Source organism: Condylura cristata, unplaced genomic scaffold, assembly GCF_000260355.1.
Source record: "Condylura cristata isolate star-nosed mole 26May11 unplaced genomic scaffold, ConCri1.0 scaffold00001, whole genome shotgun sequence".
In the NCBI taxonomy this organism is placed as follows: domain Eukaryota; kingdom Metazoa; phylum Chordata; class Mammalia; order Eulipotyphla; family Talpidae; genus Condylura; species Condylura cristata.
This window is the reverse complement of record NW_004567102.1, coordinates 33,753,296-33,769,900: the sequence shown is the minus strand read 5'-3', so window position 1 is coordinate 33,769,900 and position 16,605 is coordinate 33,753,296. Positions and strand designations below refer to the sequence as shown.

The 16,605-nt window shown below is 33.3% G+C and overlaps 1 protein-coding gene across 3 annotated transcripts in view; it reads left to right on the top strand.

Annotated features, from left to right (window-relative positions):
- The window catches only part of IBTK (inhibitor of Bruton agammaglobulinemia tyrosine kinase), a 58,094-nt gene that overhangs the window by 10,634 nt on the left and 30,855 nt on the right, over positions 1–16,605 (top strand). For 2 of the 3 annotated variants that reach the window (XM_012722888.1, XM_004673648.2), the window contains exons 3-12: positions 646–742; positions 1,943–2,067; positions 3,558–3,668; positions 5,707–5,877; positions 8,400–8,517; positions 8,607–8,787; positions 9,817–9,940; positions 11,832–12,009; positions 14,029–14,203; positions 15,220–15,819. In XM_012722888.1, coding sequence (XP_012578342.1) covers positions 646–742; positions 1,943–2,067; positions 3,558–3,668; positions 5,707–5,877; positions 8,400–8,517; positions 8,607–8,787; positions 9,817–9,940; positions 11,832–12,009; positions 14,029–14,203; positions 15,220–15,819 — 1,880 coding nt within the window. Of the gene's footprint in view, positions 1–645; positions 743–1,942; positions 2,068–3,557; positions 3,669–5,706; positions 5,878–8,399; positions 8,518–8,606; positions 8,788–9,816; positions 9,941–11,831; positions 12,010–14,025; positions 14,204–15,219; positions 15,820–16,605 lie in introns of all 3 variants that reach the window. The other variant, XM_012722876.1, reaches the window with a different exon arrangement.

The following is a 16,605-nucleotide window of genomic DNA, read 5'->3' as shown; positions in this document are numbered from 1 at the left end:
TCTTGAAATCATATATATATATATATATATATATATATATATATATATATATATTTTTAAAGATCTATTTATGCATACAGAACTGGGGTACAGATTGGAGGTGCAGAGATGGTAAGAGGATTCACCAGAGACAGAGTGGGGAGCAGAACAGGGAGATTGATGAAGTACACTACTCAGGAGAGTAGTAGGCAAGACAGGATCACCTCTTGGGTGGGGTCGAACTTGAACTGAAGTGGCTGTGACCAGCTTGCATTGCTGCACTTTAAGTCGCTGCACCACCATGGGGGGCCCGAAATCTTTGTATTTCTTACCTGGATATATCAGGTGTGACTCTTTAAATAGGAAAAAAAGTGTGTGTGTGTATGTGTATAACAGGCACAGATCCAGATCTAGGGTTTTCTAGTCACCATACCTTCCTGATTGTGGATAGCTTTCATGTACAGTTAGTTCACTTTATTTCTTCATGTGTTCTGGCCCTTCCTTATTCCAATGTGTATTGCATATTTGATTTCTATTAACTGTTCTTGTCTATGTGTATGAGAAAAAAATTGAGCACTGGAATTTTTAAATGGATTTATGGACTTGATCATGTGAGCTTTACAACTAGTTAAAATACATGATACTTTTTTTTTTTTTTTTTTTTAGCATGGCGTTAGTCTGTATACTCAAGATAAAGAAGGCTTGTCAGCTTTGGATCTTGTAATGAAGGATAGACCAATCCATGTAGTTTTCAAAACTACTGGTAAGAAAATTCTACAAATACAAATACGATTAGGTAAAGCTTGGAAAATCAATTTGTGTATAGATAATGTGGAGAGAATTTTTACTTTGGCATAAGTTGGTTCATATTTTCGTTTTCTATTAGGATATTTTTATTTATTTTGCATTTTTCAATTTCAGTCTCTTATTAAAATTTTTTATTATGTATTTATTTATTTATTTTTTTACATCATTCTTCATTTTGTGCATTTTTCCATCTCAGTTGTAATCCCCAAGGGCTTCCCACCACCAGTTTACCCGTGTACCATCACAGTCCAGTGTCAGTCTCTTTTATAACAGTGAAAACACAGACTAAAGTGGGAAAGCATTTTTACTTGTGTTTCTTCTACCCACAAATCCTTCTAAAATAACTTACCACTCCAATTTGTCTATAAACTTTGGAAGTGGGAATTGGAAGAAAAGGAGACTTAATGGTTCATTCTAATTTGCATGTAATAAGTGAATTAAGGACACAACCATCATTTTTATTTCTACCTTGTACACTTAATTAGGTTACAATTATAATTTCAGAGCTTCCAAAGTAAATACGAAGATTTTCATAATTTAGCTGTGATTAAGTTTCATCCCCTTTACATTGTTACTAATCTGATCCATGGTATGATTTTTATGTCTATCAAGAACAAACAATTGTAAACAGTGTTTCTGTTGAGAAACACATCTATATCATTAGGGCCTTTTCTATTCCTGTATTAATAACATTTTACATTTAAAGTAGCTATGTTATTTTCATGGAAACTTAAGTGGCTATGACAGGTGGTATTTTACTTACTTAACAGTAAATAGTTATATTATTTTCATGCAATCTAAGTGGATATAACAGGTAATGTTTTACTTATTTGACTGTTAAACTTGAACTCTCAAGAAACAAATGACAAAATGTAAGTTTGCTTACATTGAGACACACACCTGTGCTGACTTGGATTTTCTGACTGCTATTCCTAGAATTAAATATTAATAGGTTCATGATTTTAGAGGCTGTTGGCAGCATCTTTGAAAATAATGATAAATTCCTGTAAGAAGTCATTTTAGGTAAAATGATTAGTAGATTATGTCTATATTGGCACTAAATTGATATTTACTAAAATATCAATTTAAAATTTTTGCTTTAAATTAAAAATTTGTTTTAAAACAAAAGAATAATAAAAACTGATTTTCATTTTAGATCCTACAGATGTCTACACTTGGGGAGATAATACAAATTTCACTCTGGGTCATGGAAGCCAGAATAGCAAACATCATCCCGAGTTGGTTGATCTATTTTCCAGAAGTGGGGTTTATATAAAGCAGGTATTTTTCTCATTTAGATTATGTTAACTATTGAACATACAGTAACATTTTAATGAAGAAATTAATTATATTTTAGATTTTCTTAACCTTGTATTTATACTGGATACAATTCCATAAACTATGAGATGTGTTTGCAAGCTGTTTTAGAAATGAGAAGGCACTCTCTATGTATATATATATTTAACTGTAAAAAGATAGAACTTAATGTTAGTTTTCTAATATTTGTTTCCATTTATAAAACTTAGTTCTTCAAGTTGTTTTTCAAGTGAATTTGTTGTGGTTACTCAGTATTACTACCTTCAGATAAATGAACTTGAGTTTGTAAAGATAAGATTTGGTCTTCAATGTTGTATTACTGTGCTGGATAGTATCTTCTATTTCCATGGATTTTGTTAACTGTTGACAGCTTTATATTTCTGTATGTGCACAAATGTGTGTAATTTATATCTCTACCTCAACATTTCTTTCAGTTGTACTCTGGATATATTTAGAGCATTTAAATTTAACATGTATAAAGTGTGAATTTTGCTACTTCTAAATTTTCTCTACTTCAAGATGTAAATTTCAGTTTCTGATTATTTCCCTTTTTATCTCAAAAATACTTCAGTGAAAGTTATATACCATATATTTAGGGAGCTGTATTTAAGGGTCCCTTGAATACTACTGCTTTTTTTTATTTTTTAATAACAAAAGCCATACCTAATATATAGCAAAACTAGCAACTTAAAAAAAAAATGAAATAGAAGAATTGAAGTCTAGTGAATGTTAAATATGGAGAGATCAGGAATAAGAACCATATAAGAGTGAAGACTAGAGTTGTAATTTGTAGAGTTGTGCCATGAAATCTAAGATTCTGGTGAGCCATCTAAATAGACCTGGAAGGAAATTGGGATAGTAAAAGAACTTAGGGTGGACAGGAGTGATAAGCCTGGTTTCAGCCTTTCATGAATGTGAGCAAGCCAAGCGGCATGGTGAGCAGATAGTGCAGGGCTGGCAATTGTATGTGTTGCTCCCACTCTGACTTGTGTAGAGGCTTTGGTAGACATTGCTGATTAGTCAGTATATATCCCCATTACCCACATATAGGTGATGTCACTAAAAAAATACTCTTAAGGTATTTATAGTTATGGTGAATAACATGTTGGTAATATTTGTGTCCTTTGTGATACTGTGCTAATTGTTATTCTTAAGGATTTTAAGGTATTGGACTGGCTACCAGTTTTATAGTCTAATTTAGTCTTCTGTGTTAACACATAGTACCTTGATTTTTTAATTTTTGCCATATGTCAATGTTTTTAGACAGATTTAAAATAAAGCATATACTTAATTTTATTACAGAAAATCTTAAATATGTGTAAGTAGAAAGCATGGTGAATTCCCACATAATCATCTTCCATTGAAAATAAATGGCAATATTCTGTTCTTTTTTTTTTTAATAAAAGATATTGTGTTAGGAGAAATCTAATAGTATTCTCTTGCTTTTTTCTCAGGTGGTGCTTTGTAAATTTCACTCAGTGTTTCTGTCTCAGAAAGGACAGGTTTATACCTGTGGTCATGGGCCTGGAGGCCGTTTAGGCCATGGAGATGAACAGACATGCTTGGTAATTAAAACCCCATTATATAACCTAAGTAACTTAAATAAAAGTGTGATAAACTGGAGCTTTAGGTAACAAAATCACTTTTTCCTTAACCAAGTATAAGGAGAAAATATTAGTCGATAGATTTTTTTTTTAAAAAGATTTATTTATTTGTACAGAACTGGGATACAGGCCAGAGATGCGGAAGGTGAGAGGATTCACCAAAGACAGAGTGGGGCACAGAACAGGCAGATCGATGAAGTACACTGCTGAGGGGAGCAGTGGGCAGGTCAGGAGAGGTCTGCCTCCGCCATGTGGATCTCCTCCCGGGCAGGCAGAGATCGAACTCATGCAGAAGTGGCTTAAGCTTCTTTGTGCTGTGCTTTACCCGCTGCGCCACCAGGGAGGGCCCAGTCAATAGATTTTTAAAGAATTGATTGCTTTTTTGACATACGTTCAAATTAAGGTTTTAATCACAATACAAAAATTTAATAGCATCAAAGAAAAACTTTATTTTGCTTCTAGCAATTATAAAAACCCTCTTTCTGATGAAGTCCAAATTTTTATTTTTAACTTTATCAAATATTGAGCCAATATTTTTATTTTTTATTCACAAAATTGATTGTGACTAAAATTTAATGCTAATGGGAACAGACTTAATCATTACGTAGAGAAAAATTGCCTCAGTTTTCTAAGGTAAAAACACTTTTGAAGGGAGTACAGATGTATTTATCATCAACGGGCACTTTAAGCTACAATAGCTCCTATTTTTTGAGGTTTCATTGTTTCAGATGTTTATTCTTTTCATGTACTGTCATTACTTTAACTTAGGTCTCACAGTACCCCTGTTAAGTGATAGGCATTTATTCTCCTTTTTTTTTGTATGCAATGACAATAGTAGCAGTCATTCATTGATTGCTCACTCTATGTCAGAGACTGTTTTATACTTACCAATTTACTCCTGTCATCTGTCTTATTATCTAAAATACTGTTATTTTATCTTCACATGAAGCAAAAGGCAAAGGTAAGTTAAGAAATTTGATTGACTTATTATCAGGGAAATGCAAATCAGAGCCACAGTAAGATACCTCATACCTGTGAGAATGACTCATATTAAAAAAAATTAGAAAGACCAAATGCTTGTAAGTATGTGGTAAAAAAAGGATCTGACTTACACTGTTGGTGGGAGTATTCAGTATAAATGATCCAGCCACGGTGGAAAGCTGTGTGACAGTTCCTCAGAATACCAAAAATGGATCTACCATATGATCCAGGGATCCACTCCTAGGAATCTACCCAAAGAACACAAAACACTAATTTGAAAGAAAACCTGAACTCCTATGTTTCTTACAATACTATATATAATAGTTAAGATATGTAAACAACCTAAATGCCCAAAACAGATGAGTTTTAAGAAGATATATTATCGTATGTGTCTGTATTCACGTGGAATATTATTTAGCAATCAAAAAGAATAAGCTCATGCCATTTGAGGCAGTGTGGATGGAGCTGGGATTATGCTAATCGAAGTAAGTCAGCAGGAAAAAAATAAATATTAGATGATTTCACTTACATGCAAAATACAGAGAAATTGATCAGATGGTTAGGAAAAAGACAGAATTTTTAAGCTGACCATAGCTCTGGAGCACATAGCAGGGGAGGGGGAATAGAAAGGGGTCAAAACAGGGGAGAGAAGAGTGCAGGGAACTATGGTGATGGGTCAGGTACAGTACAGTGGTGGTATGAGAATGATGGAGACTACACCTAAGGAGAGAAATAAAAATCAAATACCATCTAAAAATTAACAATAACATAGGAAAATAAATAATAAAAAATAATCAGTTGAGGTCAAATGGCTAATAAGTGACAGAATTAGGTTTTGAATTCAGGGGCAATATCTTCAAAGGAATATATTTTATATTGCTATTTGGTTACTATCACATTAATGAGTACCTTGGCTGCAGAATTTTCTTTATTCACACCAACAGATTGTAGCTAGGTATATAGGGCCCAAAGTTCATGTTGAAATGTTTATTGTATTAAAGTTAATTTTATTTTGTAGGTCCCTAGGCTCGTGGAAGGACTGAGTGGCCATAATTGTTGCCAAGTAGCAGCTGCTAAGGATCATACTGTTGTATTAACTGATGATGGATGTGTCTATACATTTGGTCTAAATATTTTTCATCAGTTAGGAATTATTCCTCCACCTTCCAGTTGTAATGTACCCAGACAGGTAATTTTTTTTTTTTTAAACACTAAGGTGACTATTGGCTAGAAAATTAATAAAGAAGATGGAAGACATTGACAGAGCAAATGTTTCTACTTAGAGTCAATGGTATGTATTTCTTCAGGAGAAATAATCATATAACATACTGGATTTGCATAGAGTGACAAATCAGTTGGGAAATTAGGCATCAAATTGCTTTAGATTCAGCTTTTAAATATTCCTAAGTAGAAGGTAATTTTGAAGAACTTAATTTTGAAACTTTAATTTTGAGTTCCTCCTTAAGAAAAAAAATAAGTTTATAAATAAAAAAAAATGGGCTTTCTAAATGAGATAGCCAGTAGTGGCTAAGCTTACCAGTTTCATGATAAGTCTGCTTTGGCACACAAGTCATACCATGCGAGTTTCTATGAGGAGAACTAGACCAAAAAGCCACTGTTCTTTGACATTTTTCTTTCTATTTGCACAACCACAAAAAGATGTGTGCTTTAAGGATTTTAAGGACTGCTAATTCCCAGAACAGGGATTGGTGCTAAATAAATGTTACTAGAATTTCTAGATTATCCGTAACATGTTTCAGCACATAAAACCTTGTGTTTCAGATACTTACGTCTTTACTGATTTAATGCTTGGGATTTAAGATTATTATTAGATTTCTATTTTTTTGTAATGAACATCTAGCTCCAGTATTTTACCAGTCTAAATGACTAATGACTTTAGAGGAATTAGTCTCTAATTTGTGATTGTTTTTAGAAAATATTTTTTCTCTAATCAACTATGGAATTTGTGGTTAATAATTTTTTAGACTTTAGTATTGATAGATTTTATTTTTATTTTTTAATTCTCATTATATCATCACTTTGGAGCTCTGGGTTGATACGGACATGTTTAATATTCTCAGTCGGGAGCAGTGCCTCTCCAGCTCCCCCAAACCCAGCCATTTGGCAATGTCCAGAGAGATTTTTAGCTGTTTCAATTTGGAGAGGGGGACTAGGGTTGGGAGTGGGATCTAGTAATAGAGTCCAGGGAATGCATTAAATGGTTCTCTACAATAAAGAATCATCTGGACCAAGCGTTAATCATATCACTGATGAGTGACCCTGGATATGTCAAATTTGAAATATACTGCTTTTTCAATTAAGAATGAATGCCTAATTTGTTATTAAAAGTGACATGATTTAAGATTTATTTATGCATACAGAACTTGGGTACAGGCCAGAGGCACAGCGGGTGGTGAGAAGATTCTCCAGAGACAGAGTGGGGAGCAGAATAGGCAGATCAGTGAAGTACAATGCTGAGGGGAGCAGCAGATGGTTCAGGAGAGGTTTACTATGCCATGTGGATCCCCTCTGGGGCTGGCGGGGATTGAACTCATGCTGAAGTAGCTTTATGTTAAAATTGTTGACTTAAAGTGTCCTAAGAAGAGTTGAGGTGTCAGTATTAATGTTGCGATCTATTAGTGAAGACTGCCAGTAGAGGGGGGGCACTAACTGTAATTCTGCCATATACTTATTATTCCCAGGTCTATTGGATTTGGCAAAGTTGTGCTGTTTCATAGTTATATAGTTAAACTGTTGGAGACTTGCTCCAACTTTTGAGGTGTCTGGAGGCAACACAGGCAGGACCCTAAGATGGGAAGGCGTCGGCGAGCGTATATTCCAAAAGGGGAGACAGGAGCGGGTGCGAGGAAGACACAGGAGTCAGGATAGGGTGCAAGTCTTCCTGCTATCCCTTCAGCAGGTCTTTATTTATACTGTGTAGCAAGTAGTTAATTGTAATAATGTATAGGGTAAGTTAATGAGATCTCCATAAAACATTCTCAAGGACAAGGGGAAGAAGCATTCTTCTGTTTACAGTTTATGGTATGCTAAATTATACGTTTTTGCGACAATTATCATATATACAGCTGTCTAGTTATCATCAGAGGAAGAGGGGTCTGGAAAAGGGTGAGCTTGTTAGCAAAAGATTGTTAGGGGTCTTGGGATAGTAATAAATTGTGTTAGCAGTGTTATCAGTGGAAAAGCTAATGGGTAATTTGAGGCTATCAGAGAGTAGTTAGTGCTTGCTTTAAAAGGGAGTAAATTAAAAGAAAGTTGTATAGTTGCATATCAAACAACACCTGTGTAGTCAAGGTTAAAATTTGTCCATGAGTCCTTATGCCCTGGGAGCCTTATCTGAAGTTATTTTTTATTCAAAGAAACCCACGAAGCTTCCCAGGAGTTTTTTTATGTCCTGGGGGGTCTTATTTGTCCTGGGGCTTGGCTTTTGTCTCAGGAGACAGAGGAATTTCTCATCCTAGGGCAGCTTGCCTGAACCAGCAGCTGCCTTTTGCAGCTAAGTCAATCCAGTTGTAAACTGAATATTGCTCAGAATATTTTGATATTATGTTTATTCAAAAAAGGGAGGTCATAAGTTAGCAATGGACAGTCTGATTTTTCAGAACTTATCCTGATCCACCCGGAATCTGTCAGATGATGGATGTTGCATAGCTTGTGTCATTAAACTATAGCCTCCTTTCTCCTTATGAATAGATTCAGGCAAAATACCTGAAAGGAAGGATAATCACCGGAGTAGCAGCAGGCAGATTTCATACAGTACTATGGACTAAAGAAGCTGTTTACACTATGGGACTTAATGGTGGCCAACTGGGTAAGAAATCATTGATGACTATATATATCTGAAAAATAAGATTCTTAAAATGGATATTTTGTGATTTGTTTACTTGTGTAATTTTTTAGGTTATTTGCTAGATCCCAATGGAGAAAAGTGTGTAACTGTGCCTCGTCAAGTTTCTGCTCTTCATCATAAGGACATTGCTCTCTCTTTGGTTGCTGCAAGTGATGGCGCCACCATCTGTGTTACCACAAGGGGAGATATTTACTTACTTGCAGACTATCAGTGCAAGAAGATTGCTTCTAAGTAGGTCTACTTTTGTGAAAGATAACTTTAATAATTGTTCAACTCTTCTAGCAAATAATCTGAATAGCAACTTTATACTATGCTCTAAAATAGCACTTTTTGAATAGGGGAAGTCAGGAATTTTTGGCTTTGATGATGGTAATTTTTTAGCAAGTATCCAGTGATAAAAGTAGGTTGTACAACACAATTTCTAAATTAGGTTTAACAAGTGGTTAAATGGGACCTTATGTTTTCTTTTTTGCTTCAGATGCACTTCTGTGATGAACTGCAATTCATCTTCGTTATTTTGTGACAATACTATCACTGGCTTATATGTGGTGTTTTTTGCTATGCACTGACTCATTAAAAAAAAAGCTGCCATTGTACATATATCAAATGGGATACTTTTTATCTTTGGTTTTGCGTAGCCCATTATATGAAAGCATGTCATAGTAGCATGCAATAAACTGGCTAATCAGGAAGTATTGATTGATAAGTTCTGAATTTTATGTGAAACCAAACTTAAAATGTGGCACCTGTTAATTTTGAACAATTTTAAGGAGTTCAAAGTTAAGTATTGTTTTAAGTTCTTAAAAAACATTTGTGAGAAGTACATAATCACATTTTTCATACATTTGCACTCTTAGAGTTGATTACTTCATTCTGATTTAATAAGTTTTTTGCTACTCATTGTGTTATTCCAAACTATTTAACCTTTATAGAAATTATCCTTTTAAGACTATTTCACTGGCTTATTTCATTTTAAATGTAGTAATAAATATGAATAAAGATACAGATATTTGTACACAGTGATTCCTGCTACTGTAATCAATTATAGTGTGATTATTGGGAACAGTGACATGTACAAAAATTCTAGAGAATAGTTATCTAACTTTAAAAGCAATTGGGGACTTAAATTGACATTAAAATTTCTATGTTCATGTGGATCTATTTTTACCAAAAATAGATAAAAGCAAATAGGGAAAGAAAATAAGTTTAGCATATGCATTTTAGAAACCATATTAATCTAGCATTTTCTTTATCACCCAGACAACTAAACTTGAAAAAAGTTCTTGTTTCTGGGGGATGTATGGAATACAAAGTTGATCCTGAACATTTGAAAGAAAATGGGGGTCAAAAAATTTGCATTCTTGCCATGGATGGAGCTGGTAGGGTAAGTTAATATGCAAAAGTGTAATGACCTTGTTCTCAGTTGACAGCTTCAGGAAACCTGATAATCTAACAATGTGATGTGACTCTTTGTATTGATTTAGTTTGCCTACTTGTTTTTGACATCAGTTCTAATTAGAAAGGAACTAGTATTTCAAAAAGTTACAGTAAATCTAATGTTGCATATTGCTTTTTGTTGAACTATAGTTTAAAGTTTCATTTACGAGCTTAAAATGGAAATAGGGGATTTTAATGGCTTATTTGATGACACTTGACAATAATAATATTAAATTGCATAAATAAATACATAACTACCATTTTTAAAAAAGAAAAAAACTAGGCAGCAATATTAAACATTCATGTGTAATCAAAACAGTCCCCTCATTTATTTTTACACAAATATTCACATATGCAGAAGTAACTATACATAATTATATGTCTATAAAAAACAGTGTCTAAGACAAAAAAATAATTTCATTTAGTTTTAATTTCAGTTTCCTGTGCCAGCATCAGTTCATTTCTCTAAGATAGTGAATTTAAAAGTATGTTTTATGCATTAATGACAGTGAAAAAAATTTACACTATGGAATGAAAACAAGAATGTTTCCTGAGGTTTATGTACTGCTACAAAGTTTAATATCTTAGAAATTGAATTATTCATGAAATTCCACTTACCTAGTAGATTTATGGTGTATTATCTATAAATCTACTATAGTTGATAATTTTAATAGAGGAAGCTATATTTTAGAATTAGAACTTTCGTTTGTACTAATGGAATGAAACAAAGGCATGGGATTACTTTAAAACGTTGAGCATAAAAAATTTGAGATGTGTTTCATTTATATGAATAAGGATTATATTAATAAGAATCTAATTTATACCTCTGGGTATTTACTTTCCACAGATTAGATGTATGGAATCTAAGCTCTAAGGAATCAGTCAATACAGCCTTTTTGTGTGTACATAACATTTTTTGTTATTGTGTAGAACTGGGATATAGGCCAGAGATACGGGGGATGAGAGGACACACCAGAGACTGAGTAGGGAGCAGAACAGGCAGATTTATTTGAAATATAGTGCTAACGGGAGCAGTGGAAGAAACAGAGCTCTGCTGCACCATATGTAGGTTAGCGTCCTGGCCAGGGGATCAAACTCAGGATTTCAGGTATAATGCTGAAACTACTTCCCAAGGCCACCAGGGAGGACCTGTACATAAGCTTTGAATCACGGCGATAGATAGTAGTACTTTGTGTGTTTGTTTTCTTAATTATGAGGGAATTGAACACTTCATTGGCATACTGATTTTTTCATATGAAATTTACAATGCTGATACATAAATCTGGATTGGGAAGCCCAGCACTCCATCTCTCATCATTGTGTCTCACTAAATACCATCTTCCTGAACCATTTCTCAGGAAGAGTAAGGTTTGTAGAATCACTCAGAAGCCATTGAAATTTGAGTTATTTTTCTGTCCCTGATAATTCTTTTCAGTTTCATAATTAAGTTATGCATTCATTCCTTTTTTTCAAGGAGAGTGAAGTTTGGCTTTTCTGTGGGCTGATTTTTATCATTGTTCTTTAATAAAGATGGTGATACAAGTCTGACATCCAGTTTTAACTTTAAGATTTTTCTTTTTCATTTGCATTACAGATCTGTTTGTTCCAAACACATGCTATTGACAGTTACTTCTGAATAGTCTCTTTGAAGCATTTTAATGCTTCATATTTTAGTTCTTTAAAATCATCATTTACACTATTTTTTCCCAGTGGAAAAAGAAATGTATTTATCAGAGCTTTCATTTCGAAGGTGTTGCTTGATTTCAGTTTTTTATTTCAGTTGTTGGTGGTTCAGATACTATATTGTTGTATTCCAGTGCTGTTTGGTTTTATTTTAGGTATTTTGCTGGAAATCTGTTAGCACTTCCCTGAAGCAGTGTCGATGGGCCTATCCCCGCCAAGTCTTCATTTCTGATATTGCTTTAAATAGAAATGAAGTTCTGTTTGTCACACAGGATGGAGAAGGATTTAGAGGGAAGTGGTTTGAAGAAAAAAGAAAAAATTCTGAAAAGAAAGGTCAGTTCATTTATGTGAATGACAGTAAAAGTACTTTTCAGTAAATTTCAGTTTTACAAGTATTATGTTCAATTGACAGGTGTTACTAGTTTAATGTTAAGAATTTTTAAAAGTACAAGTAGTTTTATTAATCAATTGCTGAATAATTAGAAACATTTTATTCCTTGATGAATAAAGGCTAGTTTAATTAAACCACTTTTCAAAATAGAAATTACTATATAGTTAATTTTAAATTGTCTAGTTATAAATTTGTAACTTGTGTTTACATGTTTTAATTTGCAGGCACATTTTCCCCCTGCCATTCATAATTAGTTACCTGTTCAGTTTTTTTTTTTCCAGTAAAACTAGAATACATTTAATTCTTTTCATCTGATTGCTCATACCTTAGTCCAAGCTATGTGAACTACTGCCAAAAAAGTTTTATTTCCACTCATGATTCATTTTAATCTATTGTCAACTGATTACCAGTGAGCTTTTAAGACCTCATCACAGCATTCCTGTGTTTAAAAAACTCTTTCATAGTTTTCTCACTTCGTTAATACTGTTTATAAGGTCCATGCTCTGACACTTATAGACAGTGAAAATATTAACTCACTTCGTGAAAATATTAACTCACCTTTTATTACCAGTTTCAGCCACATTGACCTTCAGATTCTTACTCTTGTGTAGTTATGATTAGTTCCAGAATCTTCCCCTAATTTTCACATATAAGCTTACTTTTGTATTTTCATCATATAATGTATTTCTATCTATTAAATACATTGTTCGTTTTATTATTGTAATTAAATTTTTTAATGCTTGTTTTGAATTAGACTATGTCAATGGCCATGACTCTTATACTATATCCTTAGCATCTGGTATTTCCTGGCATATAATAGTACCTCACCGAGTCATCTGTTGTATGAATAAATCAGTATTATATGCTAAAAGTATATATGAAGAACATTTACAAATACTCAGAAAACTAAACATTTTCAAAATCATAAAGCCACAAAGGAGTGACCGTAAATAATTATTTATAGTTCATGGTGACAAAACTGTTTTGGCACCTAAGGTTTTTGAAAACATAGAAATTGGAATAACTGAGTGCTGTGAAAATTAGTAAAACCTCTAAGAATGAGTAAATTTGAGAGACTAAACCGCAAGCAAGCTCAATATAAATGTTGGATGTCCTTATTAGTCTTAAATCATCTATAATGGTTTGACTTAAATTCATACTGTCATGAACCCATAACGCTTTTTCAGCATTTTCCACCAAGTAAATGCTTATTTTTGATTTCATGTATTCTACCGCTGAACCACCAGTGCACTAGTTGATTTAATGTATTCTTTGACCCCCTACATCTAGTCAACCAAGAAGTTTTGTTACTTCTATTTCAAATACTTCTGAAAAATTTACCTTGTTATCTATTTATATTGCTATCACTTCAGTCACATCTTTTGGAAAGAGGTGTATTAAATATTCTCCTAAAGGATCTCTACACTTTGATAGCCTTGCTCTGACTTAAAATGATATAAATCATTTGTTTAATATCTGTCTTTTATGCTCAATTGTATATTCCAAGAACATAGGGAATATTTACCTTCTTCACCTATTGTAGTGTTACTAGCGATAGACTGGTGATCACTGTATCATGTAGCAGAGTGTGGTCACAAATATTTGCTGAATAAATGAAAGGCGGGAGGGAATAGACAGGAAGATACTTAGCTTACAATTTTTTAATGCAAACTGAAGTATTTTGAGCACCTGTAATACTAGATTTGTTTTTTAGGAAGATAACTGGGGGAAGAGTGTGTTTGAGAGGGTTAAATGGATAATTGAGAATTAACCCACCACAATTTCCCCTATAATATAAACTATATGTATAGATTGCAAATTGTGTTGAAGATGTAGTTCTTCAAAGAACTTGATACATATAAGGCATAGTTCCCTATTTTTTTTTTATTACATTTAATTCTAAAGTATTTGTGCTTTAGTAAAACCTTGATTAACTGGAGTTTTTAATTTCTTTTTAGCAGAGATTTTATCAAACCTTCATAATTCTTCATCAGATGTGTCTTGTATCTCTGATACAAATAATGCGTATGAAAGAATTCGACTTGAGAAACTTACTTTTGCCCATCGAGCTGTTAGTGTCAGCACAGATCCAAGTGGATGCAACTTTGCAATCCTGCAATCAGACCCTAAAACAAGGTATACTTACATGTATTTAATTTCATTTTTAGCAGTAACATTTACTGCATCTTCTTTTGTTTTCAGTAGATTGTGGAGCAATTTTTAATTGAAGAGCTGTCATAATGTAGAGACTTTAGACAAATAAACATGTTCCTGGGTAACTCAGGTAGAATTTGTAATACTGGAAATGATGCATGTTCTATTTGATTTGCAAACTAATGTTTATTGAAAGTGTTGAAGTGGTAGGTGATGTAGAGTCAGTCACCTGTTGGGCAGTAGGAATTCTAATGCAAACTTCCTAAATTTCATTAGAGACATTACAGATTAAGTTAAACATCAAGGGTGCTATTAAAGAGGAAGAAGTAGGGTGACCATCAATCCTGTATTGCCCAAGTCTGTCTCACTTTGAGCATTAAAAATCTCTTCTCTTCAATCTTAGGCAAACCAGAAAGATTGGTTACCATATCTAGAAATACAGCTGGGGAAGGTGTGATCTCATTTCTACACTACTGAAACAATCAGTCCATAACCTGATTGTATATTTGTGTATTTACCTTTATATACTGGAGTTTCTATTTTGAGTTAATCCGTGACCCTTGAGTTGACCAGTTTTGGGATCTGGGACCTGAAATATTTGGACACTATATTTTTCTTCTTTGTAAAAAATGTAAAAGAGAAAAAGTTTGAGAATTGTAGTTTTTTAAGAATATTTTTAGCTATAAAATAAAAAATCTATAAAAGTAATTTGAATATTTAGCATTTTCTGTAGAAATAGAGATATTACTTTCAAAGGAAAACTTAGTTCTTATAATTTAAATTTGGAAAAAAAATAAATTTAAAAAGGAATAGAAAAAATTGGAATATGATACAGTAAGATTATGTCTAATGTTCTTTTAGGAATTACCAAATTTAAAATTTTCTAATTTTAATAAAAAGAGAAATTGTACTTTCAAAGTAGAGTTGACTAGGGATGCTTTTGTTGTTTGTTTTCATTTTATTGAAAGTGAAAATTATTTTTGTTTCATCATTTCTAGCCTTTATGAAATTCCAGCTGTGTCATCATCATCTTTTTTTGAAGAGTTTGGCAAACTGTTAAAGGAAACAGATGAAATGGACAACATCCATGATGTGACATTTCAAGTTGGCAATAGAATTTTTCCTGCACATAAATATATTTTGGCAATGCGTTCTGACTTTTTTCAGAAATTATTTCTTTCAGATAATGCTACTTTAGACTTTACAGATGTTTACCGGAAAGATGAAGATTCTGCAGGATGCCATCTCTTTGTAGTAGAAAAGGTTCATCCTGATATGTTTGAATACCTTTTACAATTTATATACACAGATACTTGTGACATTTTAACGCATGGCTTCAAACCAAGGATAAACTTGAACAAAAAATCAGAAGAACATCAGGGTTCTCCAAATTCTCATTTGAATAAAATGAATTACCATGAAGAAAATCAGAAGTCAGCTTTTGAAGTTTACAGAAGTAATCAAGCTAATAAAATTAGTGAAATGCAGAAAAGTAAACTTAAGCCTTCCAAAAAAGGGAAAAATGTTGGGGAAGATGATCCTATAAGAATGCTGCAAAATGTTGCAAAGAAATTTGGTTTCAATAATTTGAGTAGTAGGTATGGTTTCACCTTAATAATCTGTTTTCTGTATCGTAATATATCCATATTTTAAAATTCTTTGTTTAATCCTCTTTTCTTTCCCCCTTCATTCTTTATTTCTCCCTTCATCCCTTTTTTGGAAATGTATGTGGATGAGTTCTTTCTCTTTTTCTGCAAACGCTGTCTCTTTAGAATGCATTCAACTACAACTTTAAAGAATGGGAAGGTTGTTAGTGGGTTTGAACTTTCTGGAGGTGTTTGGAGTGGCAGCTTTTGTGCTGAAAAGTGTAGTGGGTTTGGATTAGGATAAATCTGTATATACCTGCTAGCTGTACTATATTACCTGCTAAACAGATTTCCTAGATTCTTTGAGTTTATGTGCAAAATGGGAGGTAAAATATTGACCATATATTGTTACCATATAGCATCTGTAAAGTGACCGACATATTTGTCAGATTATAAACTAGATTCTTTGGAATTATTTTTTAACCTATTTATGTTGCTTATGACAGAATAACTTTAGATGTGGATGAGAACAGGGGAGAAATGTATATCATGTTTTCTACTTAAAATCAATAGAGAGTGGTGCCTCCCTGGTGGCGCTGGCGCAAAGGGTTAAGTCTCGGCACTATGAAGCTATCACTAGCTATGGTAGCCAGAGTTTAGGATCAAACAGCAGACCTCTCCTGTCTCACCCAATGCTGCTCGCAGCAGTGTATTTCAGTAAATAAGTCTTTTTCTGCTCCCCATTCTGTCTCTCTCACCTCCCTGCACCCTCTGGCCTACACCCCAGCTCTGTATGCA